The following is a 23,292-nucleotide window of genomic DNA, read 5'->3' on the forward strand; positions in this document are numbered from 1 at the left end:
AATAATTTAAAAAATCCAGAACGTAGCATTATGAAGTCAGGTAGTAGGAAATCTGTGTAAAAGTAAATTCTTTCATATGAGATTAGCAGGATTGAACCGAACTACATCAATTTTTAAACATTTGTTTTTGTAAAAGGAAGCAAATGCTCTGGATAGAGAAAAGTATACCTAATTAATAGGAAGGATCTATCTCAAAATCCATTAATTCAGCCATGCTTCAGCTATATAAGACAGTTACTCACAAAGCAGGAAGCAATGATTGGTCAATCAATTTATAGCCTATGTCAATTTATCAAGTATTCATATATCTATCCTTTTTCCATGTTAATCTGCAAATAATATTTTCATTGTCATGGAGTTGAAAATATATATTCCAATATTCATGTCTAAGCACTTCATCTATTGTGATTGGGTATCTTTTTGAGCTGAAAACTTTATTGGACTAAACTGGGAAGTTTGAAAAACAGAATTTTTCATTTCTATCAGTTTGGCTGCACTGAAATTCATACAGGTTAAATGTACTTCAACCTTACTTTTTATTTTCTTTTTTTCTAGACTTCCAGAAGAGGGTGCTATGTGTACTGTTTAAACAAATGCACATTGAAAGAGCAACAACCTACACAAGACTGGAAAATAGTATTAAATCAAGCCTTTATAGAAAGAGATGTAATATCTTTACCTTATTGGCTACAGTATATTGGTATGAGTACCGCTGCTTGCCGCTCATGTCTTCATACACAGTAGGAACAATCTTCAGTATATAATCATGAGAAGCAAGGGCTGTGTAAACAGAATATACTTCTTTTTGAGAAACCAAAAACAACACAGAGGCTCTTCTGATGTACAGATTTAAAAGTACAAGTATTGAACCTGGCTTAATCTGTTCAGAATTATATTAATTACTATCTGAAAATAATATGCAATTGTCCTAATTTTTCTCACTGTACAAAGATATATCTAATCCTTTTTTTTTTTTTTTTTTGGTGGACTGCCAGATGCTCTATCACACTCAGTAAAACATGAAAAATCTAATTTGACTAAATGTTGAAAGATTATTCTGGTTTGCAATGCCCAATCATCACTAGAAAATCACTAGAAAACTTTCAATACTTACTCCAATACTTACTCAATACTCAAATGAATTTGGAGATACTATATAATTTTACGTACAGTATGTTCAGTCTTACCCACTTGAAATTCAAATAACATTTTTTTTTTAAAAAAAGCATTACATTTATGTCATGGATCATATTACTGACTTTTATATTATATTATATTATATTATATTATATTATATTATATTATATTATATTATATTATATTATATTATATTATATTATATTATATTATATTATATTATATTATATTATATTATATTGACTGTTTCCTAATATGATTTGATTGCTTATTTGTTCCCTATGACTATCATTAAACCCCCTGCGCCTTTGCTGCCTTGGTCAGAATCTGATTCCAGAAGTGGCCTGGGGAAGCGTGGAGGTTGGGACTCGGTTGGCGAAGTGGGGCTGTGCAGGGGGAGTAAGGCAAGGCACTGCTACCCAAAAACACTGTTGCCATGATTTCTGCTGCCTGCAACCGGCCGAAAACATGATGCTCTTTTTTCACATTTTCAGCCAATTCCAGGCGGCGGAGATCGTGGCAACAGTGTTTTCGGGTGGCAGCGTCTTGCCTTACGCCCCCTGCACAGCACCCGCTTCGCTAACCGAGTCCTGACCTCCGCGCTTTCCCAGAATCAGGCTCTGACCGAGGCAGCAAAGGCACAGAAGGCTTGCCGGGAAACCCGGCACCGTATTTACGAGATGACAGTGTCCAAGAGAACTAAAGTGCTGCGTCTTTATCGGGCCTTGCTGCCTATGGCTATAGGTAGGAAGACGGGCGCGTCTTAAGAGTGGAGCTTTCGGTGCCAAGTCCCCCTTCTGCCCCCATGAAAATCATCCCCCACACCACCCACTCCAGTTAAATGCGTGTAGAGTGATAGGGTTTGTTTTAAATGGATAAAAAGATCTGTGCTGTTTGTTATCAAAATCCCAGTGGAAGTAAGGACCCGGCTGATCCTGATGCTGGTAGACAGAGGAAGAATTCTTTTTTTTCCTCTCCAAAAATTAAGGTGCGTTTTATAATCCCCAAAATACGGGTATATACTGTATTCAAATGTATCTGAAGACTACCACACTAAGGAAATGGTTATATATAATTGATCTCTTTTATAACCTGAGAAATCAAGTCTGTTCATCCCAAATTTATTTCATTGTTTAAGACCATCAATGATACAATTGGATTAGTTTTCATAAACTTCTCCAATTATGAACGTTATATTAATACAAAATAAATCGAACACCACAAATTGTACATACGATTTGAACTGAGTTTGTTTGTTCCCTCCAGTGCATTGAATGCTCCATGAATGTTGTGGACCTGATGAAAGAAACACCACAAAATATATTTTTGCATTAAGTATGTATTCTGTTCTCCGAAGAGGAATAAAATAATCCTTAAACAGAGATAAGAAGAGGAAGCAAAAGGGAAGAAACCTCTTCAATTTTCATATATTCGATGTCATCATTCATCCTTAGTTGGGAACAATTTTTTTGAATTTCCAGAGACCTTGTAAACAAAGTATCTTAAAGCAACCGAAGCATCTCAAGATATCTACAATACTTGGCGTATATTAGCTAACTTTATAAAGTTAAATTCTGAGCATTCAAAGATAAGTGAAGTATCAAAGAATTTCACCAAACTTCAATAAGATTTTTTAAAAATGAAAATGCTTAAATATCAACTTTGATTAATTAAGGTTTCTAAGTCTTGTGCTTTACAAAAGCAACAACTGACACAAGGGTAACACTTATAAAAGGATGGTGCAGCTGGTTTTCTAAAGAGGCATTCAAATTATTAACACTCTAAAAGATTTGCCCTGCACCAAGTGGCACAACATCTACTGAAAGATTATGCAGAAACATGACCGCAGCTCTGTTTTTGACAGAACTTCATTCATAGATGTGTCATCAGAACAGCTCATTGAGAAGCAGCATTTTTTTAAAACAGAGCTAATGCCAAGTTATGAGCTCAGTGAATCCATTACACTACAAAGACAAAACACTTTCATGATCTGGCCTGAAATATTAAACCAGTGAGAAGATTAATTTAGATTAAAGTTTGAGGATACCGATTTTAAGGAAGTTTCTTATTTTCAAGACTAACAGCCCGAGGACATCCCAAGAACCTCAACTAGCAATCAGAATGAAAATCCTCGCAACACATGGACAGATTCAACCACAATTCCATTGGAAAACTGTGAGCATCCTAGATCACGCTAAATCCAAAAACGCTAGGGAATTTCTGGAAGATTTGTATTCAGACAAATCAACCATCAATAGACACATAGAGCTTAACCATATGTACACACCATTCAAACAATAAAACCATATGTACACATCAGACAATAAAAATCCAACAAAGAAATGAAAAGACCAGTACAATACTCTCTGGCAGCCAAGCAGAGATTGATACCGACAAACAAAAAGAAAACAATTTCCTAATCAAGAAACTACAAGGAAAAAAACCCACTGACAGGGCAAGCTCCTGTATAAAAATGGAGCAAGCCCCACACTCACTAGCAATGATGAATGTTACATAGTCAGATAATGGAACATCTCCAAGCAAAAAATCAATTAAGAGAGCACCAAGGACTTCATTGTTGAACCCCGAGCAACATATATTATCTTCTATTCATATTGATCTATGTTGCACTAGTCAGACTGCAGCACTTGCAATACTGTGTCCAGTTCCACAATACAGAAATGATGTTGAGGAATTGGAAAACATGCAGAGAAGAGCAACAAAGGTGGTAAGATTCTTGCAGGCTAAATACTACAAAGAGCAACTAAAGGAATTGGGTGTTCTTCAGTGGTGGGTTGCTCCCGGTTCGGTCCGGTTCTATAGAACTGGTAGTAAAACCGGCGGGAGGCTCTGTCCATCCGCCATGACATCATCATGGGTGATCTGCGCACGCACGGTCCTGTTGCGAACCAGTAGTAAAGGTAAGTAGAACCCACCCCTGGTGTGCTTCATGTAAAGAGAAGGGTAGGGGAAGACATGATAGCAGTTTTCCAATACATGAGGGGATGTCACAAAGATTCTCTATAGCACCTGACAGTAATATAAAAACAAGGGATGGAAGAATTATACATATATATCCAAACTTGAAGTAAAAGAAAATTTCCTGATTGTGAGAGGCACTAAGCAGTGGAACAGCCTGCCTCCTAAACTTATGGATGTTTCATCACTGGATATTTTCATGAAAAGATCAGACAGCCATTTGTCTGAGATAGTCTGAAGATCATTGTCCTGGACAGTAGAGTAGAAAACCTCTATGATCCCTAGCAGTTTAGCTTTACTACTGCATTTTTACCATGTTTACATCTCTTTCTGGACTTATCCTGATACTAAGTTCCCCAACCTTGCAACCTTCATGTTGCCGATTGTGCAATGTCTCCCAACCTGTCATTCTCTAGCTATGTTAGGAATGGAACTCCCAAAACTTCAGGAGTTGTACTCCCAACAGATCTGGAAGATGCTAGCTTGGGTGAGGCCGAGATAGAGCACAAGTGAAGGCATGTTTTGTACTACAGTTAGATATAAGTGCATACCAAATAAAAAAATACTAAATACCCTTTTTATCTTGTAGAACATCCATCATTCATAGAGAAAATAAAGCGTTAATAAGCCCCCAAATCTACTATTAGTCACAGCAAAGAATACAAACTATTCAAAACTATTCTTGAAACTATGCGTGAGATAAAACACAGTATCTGTCCAAATATGCTGTACACACACACACACATCAGAAGGTACAAGAAACTATGGTGAGCCACTACTGGCCAATGCAATTAAGCAAAGAACTCCCATAAATAAGCAATTCTGGAGGGACAAGACAAATAAGAATCAATAACGAAGTAAATAATTCCAAACTGGAGCTTTTATAGTTAGAAGAATAAACCTGATTTAATATTAGCAAGGCCAATTTTAACAGGTTGCAAAATAACATTCAGAAAAAAGCACCCTGTTACATAAAATTATGTTTTTCTCACTGAACTAATTTGTTTAGTTTTCATTTCCACTCAATCTTTCTTTTCAATTGTAAACGTAGATCACATAATTGCATCAGATATTCCTAGCAGTTGTTTCTAGCAGACAAAGGAGACATGTACAGATGAGCTCATTCTTACGGGCTGCGTTGCACAAGTTGGCAACTCCTTGCTATTTACAAACAAACGGATTTCCATCTATGTAGTATGCATGCGTTGGTAAGCACCCTTCCCCTATCTTAAAATAAATTGACCATACATAGGCTTTTTTTCTGATGCATTCACCTGCCACAACAGAAATAAACCAGTGTATCAGACTGAATAGAAATGCTTTGCATATTGCTACATACAATTGTTTAACTTCTTGAGAGCTAGCTCTCAGAACTCACCTGCAGCTTGTCACCAAAGGAGAGTTTATGGATGACATGTGTCATATCAGGATTCTGAGGCTGTGCAGTGGCACTATGTGTTGATACATGAAAATTCCCTGGAACCTAAAAGAAAGCAAAGTTCAGTTTCTGTTGTGCTTAAAACCATCAGCAAACCAATGTTTGATGTGTAATTTGAAACTTCAAAACACTTATAATCCCTGGAAGATGCAGGATCAGCAATGACTGGAAATGCTTGAAATGCTTATGCAATTAAACCTCCCCCCCTTTAAATGTTCATAATTATAATTTAAGAGCAAAAAAAAAAAAAAATCCTGCAGTGGATTTTTTTAGGTTTTGCAACTAGTCAACAAAGAAGCTAGCTAATATGAAAAACATCGTAAAGAAAATAATAACCATACTTATCAAGGAAAATGTTTACGTGGCAAAATGAGCAAGACTGATGGCATACCATTTTTAGGCATATTCTAACATGAATTAATAGGCAGTACAATTTTATAGCCTGTGGTGCAAACAGGAGGCATGAGTTGGCTGTACATCTTTACTCTACCAACAACATGCTACAGGCTCCTTTTCCTCCACCCTGTGGAGTCACAGGTAGCCTTATAAGGCTGGATTATCTAATGCCACTCCACCCATCCCACGAAGCAGGTCTGGTTTTTCATAGCTGCTAGTAAGTGAAACTGGGGCTCTTCTACTCCCATCCTGAGAACTGAAGATCCTCGCTCTTTAACATCAGGATGCTTCTTTCCATCAGGGTGTCATTCTTTATTAGCTAAGAAAATAAGACCCGGTCTTATTTTCTTTTGGGCCCCAAAATAAGCACCAGGTCTTATTTTCGGGGGACGTCTTGCCCACTTACCTTAGGACCACTGCAGCCAGGCCTCCCATGCCCTGACACCTGTTGTGCCGCTGTCTGACTTCTTCTGCAGCCGCTTGCAGCCTCTTGCAGCCAGATGCCATGTGACTCAGCATGCCGGTGCCGCTCCTCACGGCAGGAGGCTGCATGGTGTGTTGTGCCATTGTGTGTGCGAGTGGCAGCACTGGCATGATGAGCCATGTGGCCTCCTGCTGGAAGCAGTAACACTGGTGCAACACACCTCGCAGTATCTTGCCACGAGTGGCGGCACCGGCACAGTGTGCCATGCAGACTCCTGCCGTAAGCACAATGAACCATGCGGCTTCCTGCTGCGAGTAGTGGCACTGGTGAAATGCGCCACATGGCATATGTCCACCAGCAGCCACAGAAGTCAAGCAGCGGCAGTCCTAAGGTAAGCAGGTGCGGGGCATGTGGAGAAGCTCAACTCCTTCACCCTCACCCTACCTTGATTTTTACGCATGTGCCTTGCCCCACCCCATACAACCAAGTGGGTGGGGCTTAACTAGAGCTTATTTTGGGGGTAGAGTTTATATTAGGCGCAGGCATAAAAATCAGGCTAGAGCTTCTTTTCGGGGTAGGTCATATTTTCAGGGAAACACAGTATATCCAATTTTCTTTCTTATATTGCTTTAGAACTTGGGCTGCTGCATTTAGTCAAAATAAATTTCTAGATTAATTGATTAAAGATGTGTCTTGGAATTAATTATACATTATACTTTCTAAAGTATTTGTTTTAATGCAAGCAATTATAAAACTTCAGGTAGTATCAAAATTCTTAGAAAAAATATTTTCTCTTTTCAGAAGAAACAAAGAATATTTCTCCAATGATGTCTGGTTGCACATATACGTATGACAACAAAAAAATTACAAGCTTTTTTCTTCTAAATTGTTTATTTATATGCGCATATAAATGGGTAACAGTTGTAATTGTGACACTGTATTGGTAACAGTTTGTTGTTGCTGCTATTTAAAGTAGACTTAAAGCTAATCATTTAATTATGAAATTATTATTATTATTATTATTATTATTATTATTATTATTATTATTATTATTATTATTGGCATATGGGATTATTAAGTAGTCAGGAGATTACAATGCTACTGAAGATTTGTAGTTTGGCTGCCCGTTTACCAGTTCTGTTAGATACACACACGTGTGTTTCCTACAGTATGCCATAGGAGAACAAACTAGCTTTGCACTAGAAAGACAAGTGGCTCCACCTGCAGCGTCATCCAAGCCCCCTGCTCCCTGGAGCCACTTTGTAAAGAGGTGCCACAACCCGGAAGATTCAGAACTGGCAGGAATCTGATTGCCTTCATGGAGCACCAATTTCTCTCCCCACTGAAGTGGTACCTATTTATCTACTCGCATAGAACATGCTGTCGAACTACAAGGTGAGCAGAAGCTAAGGTAAGTGACGGCAGTTCCCCCCACCGTGCAGAGCTAGGGATTAAACCGCTGGAGCAGAGACCATCTCCAGTTTCATTAAGCCACTGAGCGACCACACCTTTCATTATGAAATCATGTGAACGTATTATAGAACCAAAAGTTGGAAGGAACCATTTAGAACATCAGATCTAACCCTGCTTAATCCAGGAATCCAAATTAAAGCATTCCAGTCTAGCACTTGCTTGAACACACCCAGTAAAAGGAATCCCACCTTATCTAAGAAACTGGTTGTACCATCAATTGCCCTTAAGTGTTATAGTCCTTTTTTTAATTAGTTTTTGATTAAATTTATTATAACATAAAACAAAAATAGAGACAAATATAAAAAGGGAATAGGGGAAGGAAAAGAAGGGGGAAAAGGTAAGACGTAAAGAAAAAACAAGGCAGTGACTTCCAACATTTTTCAGTGCAGTAGAGTACAAAATATAATTACAACCTCAATTTTTTGCTTTATCTATTTAGCAAGTACTAGCCATCTCTATAAAATCAAAGTAATGTAATCATCAAGACCTAAAATCACAGTTTCCTTTTTTTTCTTTTTACAGCATGAAGTCCAGAAGCAGTTTCCAAGTCTTAGTCCCACCTCCCACCCCCCAACCACCCCTAAAATTTATTTGGAGTGTGCTTTCTTGTAACTGACATTCATGATTAACAGATCATGACTTTTTTTCCTGTATTTTTTTCAGATGTTTGAACGGTGTTACTTTATTTTTCCTCAGTCTTCTTGTTTCATTTTAAACATTTGTAATTCCTCCCATTATTCTTCACTGAAGCTTATTTTTAGTTCCCCAATGAACTATATTACCCTCTTCTGACCTTGTAAAATACCTAATGGGTACCTAAAATAGGATCTGACTAATGCCCAATAAACTGGAACTACTACTGTCAAGTGATTTTGGAAAGTATATTTCAAAATGGAATACATACATGAGAAGTGACTGTTCAAGATCAGCATGGAAATGAATGGTGTTTATTAACAAGTTATTTCAAAATAGTAAGGATGGGATATTTTCTTGCTAAACACTCCAACTGTTGCTTGAAATAGCAGAATGGAAAATGTACTTAACTGTAGATTGCTTCATCTTGTGGCAACATTCCATGGAACAGAGACATAAAATCAATTTTCTTAACAAGATTCTGATTTCCAGGAATGAAAGCTATATGAAAACAGTTGACCAGGACACTTATTCAGGAAGAGGTTCCAATTTCATCAGTTATTTCTGTAATAACTTCTTATTCTTATTATGAGTTAGAAAAGTTGCAGATACCTATGCTATTAAGGGGAAAATTTAACACCAAACCTGGTTTTTCTTCATAAAATGACAAATTTTATTCCTCATTCCTTTACAATCTGAGGGCCACTTTAAACAGCAGTATTTCTTCCGCAGTGGTATGTGACCTAAATCACAGTTCTAGCAGCACATTTAACTCTCTAAACATACAAGCAGTTTCTTTTCAAAGCTTTTCAACATTTCCCCTGAATGTTCACTTTTACTTGCCTTGTTGATGCTGAAATGACCCTCAAATCTGCACCCATCGCCATTATTCAGAGGAATTTTCATTGAGTTATCAATGTGGCCAACTTCATGTCTTCCCATTTCATCTTGAATATCTAATCCAATCACTACAGGTCAAAGACCAGAGTTACAAAGAGGAAAAGAGAATTTGTTATAAATGACTTAACATATAGACATAACTGTATTTCCCATTTTATATGAAAGTGAAACTAGATAGAAAAATGATCATCATTAAATATTTAATGTTCCCCTAGTTTTATGAACTCATAGAATTTAGTATTCTGTTAAATACTACCAGAGGTATTCAGTGAGTCAATGCTAGAATGCAAGCATCAACTCTTCTTTAGCAAGCTATTGACAAGCTTCTAGTATTTGATATGGCTCAATAGTGCTCCCCAAAACATCTGATCAGTTAACCCATATACAGCAAAATGAATAAATGGAATATAGCTTTTGTTTTCCTCAAAGCTTTTCTAATATATATATATATATATATATATATATATATATATATATATATATATACATACATATGTGTGTGTGTGTGTGTGTGTGTGTGTGTGTGTGTGTAATATTTTTTTTAATTATTTTTGTTGTGTTTTTGGTTTTTTTTGTTGTATTCCTTTTTTGGTTTTTATCTTTGTCATTAAGACTCATGTATATGAGATGAGCAGCTACATAAATTTATCAAATAAATAAAGTATAATAATAATTATATTGTCCTGCTAGTACATGGGAGGAAAAGACAACTAAAACGTTGCTGTTCAGAGAATGAGTTAATAGAAAATGCTATACTGTATATATCATCTTTGCCATTGGAAAATAATCTTATTTTCAAGCTTAGGAACACCTAAGATATCTACCTGGCTATCTTGACTGAATCTTCTGTTGCTTGCCGTATTTCAGTAGCTATTCCATCAGTTCCTGTAGCCTTCTAATTTGGTAATGGCCAGAGTGCTGAACTATACTAGAGGTTCTTGAAAGTGATTATCTTCTAAGGAATCTTGGATGTTGACATCTCTACTGTATAGTGTTTTGGTATACTCCTTCCATTTTCCTTTGATCTCCTTCGAATTGGTTACATCTAATGGCACTTTTTACCATACCAATTTAAGATTGGAATCTTCTGGGTACAGAGATTTTTTAAAAAACCTTCCTTGTTTTTCCATGTCAGCTTCCACCTTCAATGACTTTACAGATCTTCTAACAGCTCTCTAGTTAAGTTCCATTCTGAGGTTTTTGTCTTTCTTGATTTTGGCTTCTCTTCTCTTCTTGGCAATTGTCATGGTTTCTTTTGACATCCAGTTTGCTTTCTTTATTTCTGGCATTCTCCTTTCATATTCATCTTTAACAATTTATTTTAAGCTCATTCCATAGTTCCTGCAGTTCTCTTTTTTTTTTTATTGAAAAAGTTTTCAAATACAAATTTTTCCCCCTTTTTTTCCCCTCCCCCTCCCCCTCCCTAACCCCCCCCTCCCCACCCGTCCCCCCCTGTGACTTCTTCATAACAAAAAAACCTAATTCATAACAGATTACTTACCCCCTCCTCTAAATACTGACCTTTACTTACTAAAAATATTATTAATATTATAACATCCCCCTTTATCCATACATTTCAAGAAAGGAAAAAAAAAGAAAAAAAAAGACATTATACTAATTTGGCAATAATCTACCCTTTTTCTCCTCTCCCAAGCTTATATCTATATATTATTACAACAATTCAAAACCACCTTCCACTTTAAAACTATACAATAAATCCTACTTTAACATTTGATCTATATATATTACTATAGCATTTCAAAGCGGCCCTCCCCGTAAAACCTAATTTAACATTTATTCCACTCTATCCATTTCCTCCACTCCCCTAAACATATCACTTAAAAATCCCTTTTCTTAAACTAATCAGTCTGCAAACTAGCTTATTCACCCACTGTCCTGCAAAATTATCATACACAACAATTCTTAATATCTTTAATTCATTGCCCACTCTACTTAAAAATATATGTATATATATTCCATTATATCTAAGTAAAAAAGAAAAGACAATAACTTTAAATTTATAATCCATATGATATCTTCTTTAAAGTCTTTCCACTGGATTATTAAAACCATCATCCATAATAGGGTAACATAGCTTGCTGATGCAACAGTATATTCAAAATCTTCAATCATTTCTACCCCCATCAGTAGTAAATATCCTCTTATATGTATGAAAGTAAAAACAACCACCCGAGTGACATTATATTATATTCCATGTAGTAATAATTGTGGCTTTCATCAGGATTATTGATTCCCATCATCGTGGTGGGTAACAACCAGATCTTCTGCATGCCCCAGTATGACTCTTTTGCCTTATAATTCAAGATAATTATAATATAGTTATCAGCACAAAGTAGATAATTAAAATCCATCAGTTTAAGGCTCTTTTCACATCCCAAAATTACGGCAATGCAGAGGCCTGTCACCATCCTCAGGATAATATTGACCAATACGTCGCCTCCTCTATATTTTCACATACTCATTCATTTTTAAAGTCACTGGCTTCACTGTTGCTTGATTTAGAAATTTCTATTTTTATGCAACCTATTTCTTTTTTTCTTTTCTTTTTGCGGGTTTGATTTCCATCCTGGTTTCCTTTCTACGGATTGTATATCAACTAGTCGGTTTTGATTCTGCTCTGTAGATTGATCTTGTTGGTTTTGTTTTTGTGTCTCATCTTTCTTTTTTGCCCCTTGTATATCCCCTAATTGGTTTCCATGCTTGTCCTTGACTTGATAGGTCATCACATTAAAGTCAGATGCCACTTCTCAGATTTGTAAATAATCCAGCTGGGGTATCCAAAAAATCCAAAGGCGGTTTATCTGGTACAGTCTCTGTAGCTCGATATTTTCCCTTTATTTCCAACTCCTTCTGCTTATCCTGTATTATACCTGAAGACGTTAAATTCATTTTCAATCTGTTTTGATAAAATTCTTCCGCTCTTTCAACTGTATTTAACTGGTATCTTTCTCCTTGATATCTCAATATAATACCAACTGGAGCGTCCCACCTGAATGGGATATTTCTCTTTTTTAACTCAGTCACCAGAAAAGCAAAATTCTTCCTTTCCATTAATATCTTAGGTGGGAGTTCTTTGTAAATCCAAATCTTTCTTCCATGCAGTTGCAAATTAGAATTGAAAGAATTTTGCACAATATTATTCCTAATTTCTTTATCTGTAAAATAAATCACTACATCTCTAGGCAGTTGCCTTTGCTTGGCAATCCAGGAATTTATTCTGTAAACTCTGTCAATCCTACAAAACACTTCCTCGGGTTGAACCTTTAAAATCCCAGCTAGAAATTCAGAAGATATTTTCCTTAAATCATCTCTGTTATTTTCCTGCAAACCTCTCAGTCTTATCGCATATTCTGTGAAATTATATTGTACCATTAAAACCTCTCTTTCAATCCTCTGTTGCAGATTTTCTACATTACCAGACTTTTGGTCAGCCTCCATTTTAGGTTTTTCTTCTGAGCTATTATCCTGAGTGTTTATCAAATCATTTTCAATTTTTTGAGTTCTATTGTCCAATTTATCTTGAATTTCTTCCATTTTAGACTCTAATACATTAGTATTTGTAGCCAACTGTATCATAAATTCTGACAATCCATTAGCAACTTTTAAAATTTTTTGCTCCAAAAAATCAAACTTAGATTTCACCAATTCTTTAATTTCCTGCTTAAATTTTTCAAGATGCTGATTCAAAATCTCATCCCTTCTTACAATCTCCTCTAAAAGAAATTCTATTATATTGAAATCAGGTTTCTGAGATTGAAGAGTTAAAACTTGTTCTTTTAAGTTGTTAGTGGGGGAATCCCCCCCCCACTACTTGTTTGTTTGACTTTATAAGTTTCAGTGCCATGTTTCCGCCCAGGCAAGCTTTGTTAAAAGAAAAAAAAAACAAGAAAAAAGACTTCTTTCCAATCAATAACAATGTCAAGTCTCCAGGGAAAAAAAAGAGAGAAAAAGACACAGGAGCGAAGTTTTGTCTACAAATGTAGCCAGTGGTGTTTATTCCGCTACATTGTATTAATAGAAAACGGAAGGACTTTTCCTTTCAGCCTCTTCTCCAGCCGTGGCAGACGCCATTTTAAAAAGCTTTTTTTCTCCCCCTTTCCTTTCCTCTTTTCTCTTAAATAATTTTTTTAAAAGATAAGTAAAATACTTGCGATTCAATATTACAGGTCCAGCTCACATTTTCTTTGAGTAATCTGTTAAATTCGCAGGCTTGCTCTTCACGCCTGGCTCTGCATTAGCAGAGGTCTCCCAAAGCCCGGAGCAGCGGCTGGGGATATGGGGCATCTCATCCACTCCGTCCCAAAAGTAAAAAAAAAACTTTTGGGACTCTGCAGAGAGTTCTACCCACCCCTGCCGGCTCTATCTCCGTTTCCTCATGGAAACGGAGTTTTTTCGAGCCGCCATTCCGCTGTGAAGGCGGCTCTGACAGGCAAAGGAAGCTGACGATCCCAAGGGAACGTCTGGCGGCGGCCAGCAGCAAACCGGAAGCCATTCCTGCAGTTCTCTATCAATGAAGTTCAGGACTTCAACATAATTCTTAATGTTCTCCTTGAAAAATACTGAATATATGTTCAAGAACATATTATGGAAATTGACTTACTTTTTTCTTCTTTAGCTTAAATTGGAGCTTTTACATGAACATTTTATGATCTATTCCATATTCAGCACCTGGTTATATCTTTGATACTATATCTGAGCTACTCCATCTTCTATTAATAATAATATAGTCAGTTTGATTTCTAAATGCTCCATTTGGTGATGCCCATACAGTATACAGAGGCATTGATTTGGCTGTTTGAAATCAGTGTTAGGTACGAAGGAATCATTGGGAGTGGCAGAAATTGGTAAGTTGGTCTCCAACTTCATTTTGGTTTCCTAAACCATACCATTCAACTACATTGTCTTCTTTCTTGTTTCCAATTTTGGCATTCCAGTCTCCAATCACAAGCAGCACATCTTATTTGCATCTTCTGTCAATTTCAAATAGAACCTGATCACAGAAATTATCAACTTCCTCTTCTTCTGTCTCACTGATTGGAGCATAAACTTGAATGAAAGGACTGTCCATGAAATCTAATTAGTATTATTCATGTCATTGATTGCATTGTAGTCATGTTCTGTTCTTGCTATATTCATTCTAACTATAAAAGCAACACTTTGTTCTTTGTTTTTTCTGGCCAGAGTAATAAACAGTGTGAACTTTAGTGTCCAGTCCCAGTCCCTCACAATTTATTGATGTCTAAGTCAATTTGTAGTTGTTTTAGTTCATATTTCACTGTGTTGAGCTTTCCTGTGTTCATGTTTCTTATGTTCCATGTCCCTACTGTGATTCTAACTTTTAAACTTGGGAATTTCAAGGCTTTACTCTAGCCATGTCATGAATGCAGGGGTGGGTTCTATTTACCTTTATTACCAGTTCACAACGAGATCGCTTGTGCGCCTTGCTTCTGCGCATGCGCAGATTGGCGATGACAACATCCGGGGCAGTGGGCAGGGCCTCCCACCAGTTTTACTACCGGTTCTTGTGAACTGGTCCGAATCGGGGGCAACCCACCACTGCATGAATGCATTTATAACATGGCCAGGGGACTCTGAAAGATCATCAACTCTTCCTTAGTAGCATTATTCAGTGCCACCATCCAGCACAAAGTGGTCAATTATTCTATCCACATGGTTCTCTTATAGACCATTGTTTTCTCCTGGGTAATATAAATTGATTCCTTTGCCATTTTCACTAAAATAATTAACTGCTGTGAGAGATGGCATTCACAGAAGGGAAGCTGATATGAGGGATTACACTGAAGCAGCAGTTTCCCAGGAAAGAGGAAGAACATTCCAGAAAGGGGAAAAAGGAAAAGGCAGCACAGCCAGAAACTGGATAGGAGACAGAGGAAGAGAGTAAGGATAGCCATTCCCTAAAATATCCCATGGTATATACATTAGGATGAGAGCAGTAAGGGTTTAGTCTGGCAAGATTCTGTCTGTTGTGTGTAAGCAAATAAAGAACTCTGGCTGAGTTGCTCTACGTCATTTTTGGGCTTATCTGCCTCTGGCAATTTCCTATATAGTTGTTGCCAAGTACTGTATAGGTACCTGCTTGCTTTAGCTGGATACCTTCATGTCTCTCTCCCATTACACTATTGATAGTAAAGCTAAAAAATACCATATTTTCCGGCATATAAGACGACTGGGCGTATAAGACGACCCCTGACTTTTCCTGTTAAATATAGGGTTTGGGCTATACTCGCCGTATAAGACTACCCCTCTTCCAACGCACACCAAATAAAAATTAAAAAACATCAACTGGCTCACCCACAATGTAAAAGCTGCTGTGCTAGACCCAAAATGGCCCCTGCAACAAGCAGGAACCTCACACAGCCACAAAAAGCCCAAAAAACCAACTTTCACACTTTACACACACACAACACAACACAACTGGCTTGCCCACAATGTAAAAGCAGCTGTGCTAGACCCAAAATGGCCCCTGCAACAAGCAGGAACCTCACACAGCCACAAAAAGCCCAAAAAGACAACTTTCACATTTTACACACACAAAATTCCACATACAGCTTTGTGAGATTTTGTGTGTTTGTGTAGTTAGAGTGAAACACTACAGAAACACACTAAATCTCAGAAAGCTGCACAAATATTATTTTATTTTATTTTATTTTTATTTTTATATGAGAACTAAATTTAAAACTTCCTAAACTTTAAATGGCTAGGTCTAAAAAAGAACAACTAAAAAAAAAACCAATTAACTATTTTTTTTAAAGCTCCCAAAGGGGAAAAAAACTTACCCAATAGAACAGGGGTCTCCAACCTTGGCAACTTTAAGACTTGTAGACTTCAACTCCCAGAATTCCTCAGCCAGCTTTGTTTTGCTGGCTGAGGAATTCTGGGAGTTGAAGTCCACAGCTCCCTGCCTGCTTAATTGCAGGCAGAGAGTGGCTTGCTGATGGAATGGATTCAGGCAAGCGAAGCAAGGCAAGCGTTGCGACTAGCAGCTAAGGTAAGCAAGCTGGAGAGGGAAAACTTTTTTCCTTTTACATGGCTCTGGTGATCCCAGCTGCGTTGCCTGATTAGCAGGCAACTCAGCTGGGATCGTCAGAGCTTGGATCGCCAGAGCAAAGGAAAAAAGTTTTTTTTCCTTTTACATGGCTCTGGCGATCCCAGCTGCGTTGCCTGATTAGCAGGCAACTCAGCTGGGATCGTCAGAGCTTGGATTGCCAGAGCAAAGGAAAGCACTTTTTTACTTTTACATGGCTCTGGCGATCCCAGCTGTGTTGCCTGATTAGCAGGCAACGCAGCTGGAATCATCAGAGCTTAGATTGCCAGAGCAAAGGAAAAAAGTTTTTTCCTTTTACATGGCTCTGGAGATCCCAGCTGCGTTGCCTGATTAGCAGGCAAAGCTGGGATCGTCAGAGCTTGGATCGCCAGAGCCATTTAAGGCTCGTCAGAGCCTTTCGGGCTGGTCTGCCTGGTTACAGGAGAACGACACCCGGCGTATAAGACGACCCCCGACTTTTGAGAAGATTTTCATGTGTTAAAAAGTCGTCTTATACGCCGGAAAATACGGTATGTTTTGATTCTGCTGGGATGCTCTCTGTCAGAAGCACATCTAAGAACATACATTGCAGTATGTTCAGTGCAGTATGGACAAGCAGGACATTGCTTGTCCCTCCTATAATTTTAATCTCATTAACATTTGAAAATGATTACCATGTTCTACTCAGTCACTTCAGGAACAGCTGAAATAAAAAACGAACTTATCCCCAAGAGATTTATGTGAGTATTAATTGCTAAGGTTCCCAGAAGCTGATAATTTAATACCTGCTATAAATGATGCTTGCTTTCCCTTTCTATTTCCATAAGATTCATAGTGACTAATTGCCTTCCAAAAATTTAAGATGCACCTTTGGGGGGGGGGGGCAGCCAACAAGCACAGGAGTTGCCATCAGATCAATTCACTTCAGTGGACTTTGTGTGCTTCTCTCACAATAGAAGAGAGAAATCCAGTGACGTATGAGCTAATGGTAGAGATTTTATATAGAAAATCCGTACCCTCACATCGCTTGTAAAAATAGTTACAACAGCCTTACAGCTGTTTTGAAACCATAAAAGAATTTCATAAAAGCTCTTTGACTAGTACTGAAAACATGAGATTATATGCCAAATTAGCTTTTCATGCCCTTTTTAAGAAAAGAGTGTTCAGTAAATATTTCTCTTTTCTGTTAAGTACCCTGTCATTTGTTACCCTGATAAGTACACTATTATCTAAATAAATATTTAGCAACACCAGAAAAGTCATTCATAAAAGCAAGAATGTAATTCTACATAAAAAAGTATTTTTTTTTTCCAAGAAAAGAACAAGTATTACTCATAGGAATCTGAATGTCAAATATGAAACTAACGTAGTTCTACAATCACAATTGTAATCTTAGCTGAATAAGGAAAACTCACATTCACAGTGCAGGCTTGGCAAGCTGATGTTCAAATTTACTTCTATTTTGCCCCCACTGTCTTTGTCTGGATCATCCACATAGAGTTCATTCACACTGCAGGGAAGAAGAAAATAGGTGGTGTCATTTTTAGAAGACATTAAAACAAACCTTTATTTGAATGAAATGTGCCAAGGACATTTATACTGAAAGAGAAATAAACTTTGTTGTAGGATTGAGCTATGCAGGTTCAGAAAAATAATTATATCACTCTTCAAAATACTCATGCTGTCTCTCTAGAACACGTGCAGAATGCAGAACTGATCTAACAATTATTTCAAAGGAAACATACTTAAGAAGTGATCAAAGATGTAATTTTTATGTGATTCTGCTGTTAAGTAACATGAAAGTTCCTAACAGCACAAATAAAAGTAGATTCTAATCAGTTAAATAATAAGTACAGTGTGTATCTTCTCAATAAAAAAACAGAATATACTCACAATGAATAGAAATCAGATTCAAGCTTAGACATGTTAATAATTGGGCAAGTTGATACTCTTTCTTGGCTCCCAATTAACAAAATTATGTTCAAAATAGCAGTTTTTACATTACATGGCCAAATATAAACAATTTCTTTCCAGGCAGGTTTCAATTTCATTCATTTAGGTTAAATAAGTTCATTCTAATTTGATCTCCATTATTCAATTTTACAAATAGAAGGATATTATTTAAAAGTTGAGATGTGGCACAATTAATTTTCAAAGAAGCTTCATTTTAGTGTTTCTCAACCTCAGAAACTTTAAGATGTGTGGACTTCAACTCCTAGAATTTCTCAGCCAGCAAGCTACCTAAAATTCTTTTTAAGTTCCTGAAGTTGAGAAAGACTGTTCTATGCACGAGGTATGTGAATGGAATGGAATGGAATGGAATAAAGAGACAACGTGGTCCTGCCTTCCTCAAAGTTATTATGATTTCCACTTATGTTCAGGCAGTATGGCTATGAACCTTACTGTCTGGGAACTGTGGGACAGGAAGTGGGAACAGTGGACTCAACATATTCCCTTATGTTCATGTTCTCATAAGTGTTACATCATTAATGTCTGTTCTCATCATTCCAAGAATTAAGTAATATGCAGATGTTTCTTAGAAAAAAAATAGGCCAAGATATGCAAGTGCTCTAGGATTAAATAATATGCAGACATTTCCTCAGCAAAAAGTAGGCCACAGATATGCAAAGCTTCTGATAAACTATATTTCTTAATTTTTATTTGTAAAATACAAATTTACTTTAACAATAGCAAGAATGGTTTAAGATGATATGCTTCTCACATAATCCTATAAATGACTAATAATATACCTAATATCATTACATAAAGGAGAACACTGAAGGTTAACCAAAGTCTGTATTAGCATATTAAATTAAAACAGAATGGCTTCACTATTAGTATTATTATTTATTTATTTATTTATTTATTTATTTATTTATTTATTTATTTATTTATTTATTTATTTATTTATTAGTTCGATTTATATGCCGCCCTTCTCCGGAGACTCAGGGCGGCTTACAATGCGTTAAGCAATAGCCTTCATACTTTTGTATATACCTGCTTAGTAGGGTTTTTTGGCCTCCCCTAAACGGTGTTCTATTTTATACAAAGTCAACTTATTGCCCCCACAAACCGGATCCTCATTTTACCTACCTCGGAAGGATGGAAGGCTGAGTCAACCTTGAGCCTGGTAAGAATTGAACTCGCAGTAATTGCAGGCATCTGGCTAAGTACTACTTTAACAGCAGCAGTTTAGTCCACTGCGCCACCAAGGCTCTTAACAGAATAAGCGAGTTGGAAAGGACCTTAGAAATTTTCTACTTTAACACCTTGCTCAAGCAGGAGACCCTATACCATTTCAGTTAAATGGTTGTCCAATCTCTTCTTAAAAACCTCCAGTAATGAAGCATCCACAATTTTTGAAGGCAAGCCATTCAACTGATTAATTGTTCTGTCAGGAAATTTCTCCTTAGCTAAACTAAATCCATATAATTTACATACAGCTACAGCAGTGGTGGGTTTGCACCGGTTCAAAAGAACCGGTAGTAAAATTTGTAGTAGTTCCGAGAACCGGTAATAACATTGGCTCGCCACGCCCCCGAACTGGTCCCTGGCCCGGTCGCCGCTCGCTTACCCTGCCCACCTCATCAGAGGTTTGTTTTTTTTCTTTCTTTTCAAAGCATTTTTTCTACAACCTCTTCAGCCGAAGAGGTGGTAAAAAAAATGCTTTGAAGAGCCTCTGACGATCTCAGCTGAGTTGCCTGATCAGCAGAGGCTTTTCAAAGCATTGTTTTCTGCAACCTCTTAAGGCTGTAGAAAAAATGCTTTTAAAAGTAAAAAAAAAAAAAAAAAGTTGGCCATGCCCACCCAGTCACATTACTCCCCACCAAGCCATGCCCACAAAATAAGCCATGCCCACAGAACCGGTAGTAAAAAAATTTAGAACCCACCCCTGAGTTACAGTATGATTCACCCTGCATATGTAAAACAAAGATTGTGATTTGTTCCGAAGAACAAAGGAAAAGAACAAGGCAGAAAATGAAGCCAACTTTTTTTTTTCCAGGTTTCTTTTTCCAATATCTCTGGTTCACACAGCACATTAAACCAATTCACAGGTGGAGTTTTCTGTAAGTATAGTTGCTTACACCCAATAAAAAGAAGAATCTGTAGATATTGTTTGACTTGATCCAATGGATGTTTTATTTAAAAAGAATAAAAGGACATGCTCATGACATATAAAGCAGAGTCGCAAATGAAGTTGCTTAGCATAAAGAATAACTAATCATGAAGTTCAGTTCTCATCCTAGTCATGCCTCTTTCCCAGCAATCAATTCCTGAGCTCTTTGTTGTTGTTGTTTTCCCCACTTCTAACCATTTTGCATTTTCCTTTCTTTTCAGATTTTTGGTAGAAAGATATATAGCATGATTTTTCAACATTAATATACGCTTAATATATTTTTAAAATATTTTTAATTGGTTTGTTATTTTAAATTGGGGCCAAATTAATATATATCTTTTTAATTGTTTTTAATGTTTGTATTGTATGTTTTTATCTGGCTGTACACCGCCCTGAGTCCCTTGGGAGAAGGTGCAGTATATAAATTCGAAATAAAATAAAATAAAAATAAAATTATCAGGAAAATATTTTACTGGAGCAGGTATACAAATGAAACAGAATGAGGGTTCTGTGTTCAGAAAAACATGTATAGATGCTAAGATTACATGGATAGCTTTTAGTTTTTGGGTGGTAAATTCCAAATGGGGCAACACGTTATAAGCTATTCCTGAAAGACAGTAAAGAGCCAGGTCAGCAAGTTCAGAATAACTGCATTTCAAGACAATGTGCTACACTCAATCTATTGCTTGGCAGTCTTTCCTTAAAATTGATCCATAAGGCAGATGGTAAGCATTGATCAATCCTTTGTTGAGATGATTCATAAATATGATGCAGAAGGGAGGAACATGTCTACTCATGGATGATCTGGTTTCATGTTCCTTCGTTGCAGCTGCTAACAGGCAAAGCTTTCCATAGAGTTTATCACGGGCTGATTACATAGTTACTTAGGATTAAGTAACTTAGTTGTTCAAGTTCCCAGGAATGACCTCAGTCAAGAGAAGCATAAATACTCATAAGCAGTGCACCTATCCTTATTAGTACCTTAGTGCTTCCTGAGGTATGCCAGTTTATGAGACTGCCTATTTCACAAGAAGGACTCACTACCCTTCTGCCAGGGGTGAAATCCAGCAGGTTCTGACAAGTTCCGGAGAACCGGTAGCGGAAATTTTGAGTAGTTCGGAGAACTGACAAATACCACCTCTGGCTGGCCCCAGAGTGGGCTGGGAATGGAGATTTTGCAATATCCTTCCCCTGCCACACCCACCAAGCCACACCACACCCACAGAACCGGTAGTAAAAAAATTTGAATTTCACTACTGCCTTCTCCCCATCTCCTCCTGGATCTATGAGTCATACCTATCCTGTCAGTTACAATCTGTGAAACAAACAAAGCTGTCAAAAACAATCCAGCTTTGCAGGTTTTATACTAACACTACCTTGAAGTAAAAATTTGCATTAAAACACCCTTGCTGTCATCTTTAGGGGGAAAAAGCATTGCTTTTTGTAGAAGATACTCTAAAAGTATGCATGATGGGCTAATAATACAGGTTTGATTTGTGATTCTTCACTACACAGTACAGTTAATCCTCAATTTACGACCACAATTGAGCCCAAAATTTATGTTGGTAAGTGAGAAATTTGTTAAGTAAATCTAATCACTACAGTTGTTAAATTAGTAACACAGCTGGTAGGTCGGGGCTGTCAAACTCGTGGCCCACGGGCCAGATGCATCACACACTTACCACGCCCACACCCAGTTTAGCAAAGGGGAAAAAGTTGCGATACATCACGTGACGCCGCCATGACAATGCAACTTTGACACCCCTGTGTTAAGTGAATCTGGCTTCCCCATTGACTTTGCTGGTGAGAAGGTTGCAAAAGGTGATCACATGATCCCAGGATAACGCAACTGTCATAAATGTGAGTCAGTTGTCAAGCATCTGAATGTAAATCACATGACCATGGGGATGCTGCAATGGTCATAAATGTGAAAAATGGTCTTAAGTCACTTTTTTCAGTGCTGTTGTAACTTCAAATGGTCACTAAGTGATCTGTTGTAAATCGAAGACTATCTGTATATATCTTTTATTCCTTTACTGTTCTTTTTTTTAGAAGAGTACTACCTCTTTTTAGAAGAGGTAGTACTATGCTTGAGAGGGATCTTGAGCTTCTCCCACAGAGCTTCTAAACTTGCCACTCCAGCATCTATCTCCATCTTATCTGCTGCTATAAGTACACCATTTGCCCCAGGGGTGGGTTCTAAATTTTTTTACTACCGGTTATGTGGGCGTGGCTTATTTTGTGGGCGTGGCTTGAGGGGGTAACGTGACTGGGTGGGCGTGGCCAACTTTTTTTTTAAACTTTTACTTTTAAAAGCCTTGATGGTACAGTGGTCTAAGCACCCTGTTATTAACACAGCTGCCTGCAATTACTGCTGATTCGAATCTCTCCAAGGCTCAAGGTTGACTCAGCCTTCCATCCTTTCTAAGGTAGGTGAAATGAGGACCCAGTTTGTGGAGGCAATAAGCTGACTTTGTATAAAATATACAAAAGTATGAAGGCTATTGCTTAACGCATTGTAAGCTGCCCTGAGTCTCCGGAGAAGGGCGGCATATAAATAAATAAATAAATAAAAAAAGCAGGTTCGGAGGTTTGGGCAATCCGTCCTTTTTTTGGGGGGTGGGGGAAACTTTGCAAAGAAAAGGAATGCAGATAAGGCAGATTTAAAGACCCCTCCGCTGCAAAGCCAGGGGCATCCCTTGGCAGTCCCAGTCATCGGAGATCCTGGC

General features: G+C 37.4%; 1 protein-coding gene across 1 annotated transcript in view; it reads right to left on the minus strand.

Moving 5' to 3' along the window:
* Positions 1 to 23,292, minus strand: part of ERGIC1 (endoplasmic reticulum-golgi intermediate compartment 1) — an 81,396-nt gene that overhangs the window by 6,660 nt on the left and 51,444 nt on the right. Inside the window, exons 4-8 of the mRNA XM_070933964.1 lie at positions 17,862 to 17,956; positions 9,324 to 9,448; positions 5,495 to 5,599; positions 2,373 to 2,433; positions 680 to 780 (exon numbers count right to left, since the gene is read on the minus strand). Coding sequence (XP_070790065.1) covers positions 680 to 780; positions 2,373 to 2,433; positions 5,495 to 5,599; positions 9,324 to 9,448; positions 17,862 to 17,956 — 487 coding nt within the window. The remainder of the gene's footprint in view (positions 1 to 679; positions 781 to 2,372; positions 2,434 to 5,494; positions 5,600 to 9,323; positions 9,449 to 17,861; positions 17,957 to 23,292) is intronic.

The sequence above is a fragment of the Pituophis catenifer genome, unplaced genomic scaffold (assembly GCF_029215685.1).
Source record: "Pituophis catenifer annectens isolate HBS135680 unplaced genomic scaffold, rPitCat1.0.hap2 SCAF_2, whole genome shotgun sequence".
NCBI classification, from domain to species: Eukaryota; Metazoa; Chordata; class Lepidosauria; order Squamata; family Colubridae; genus Pituophis; species Pituophis catenifer.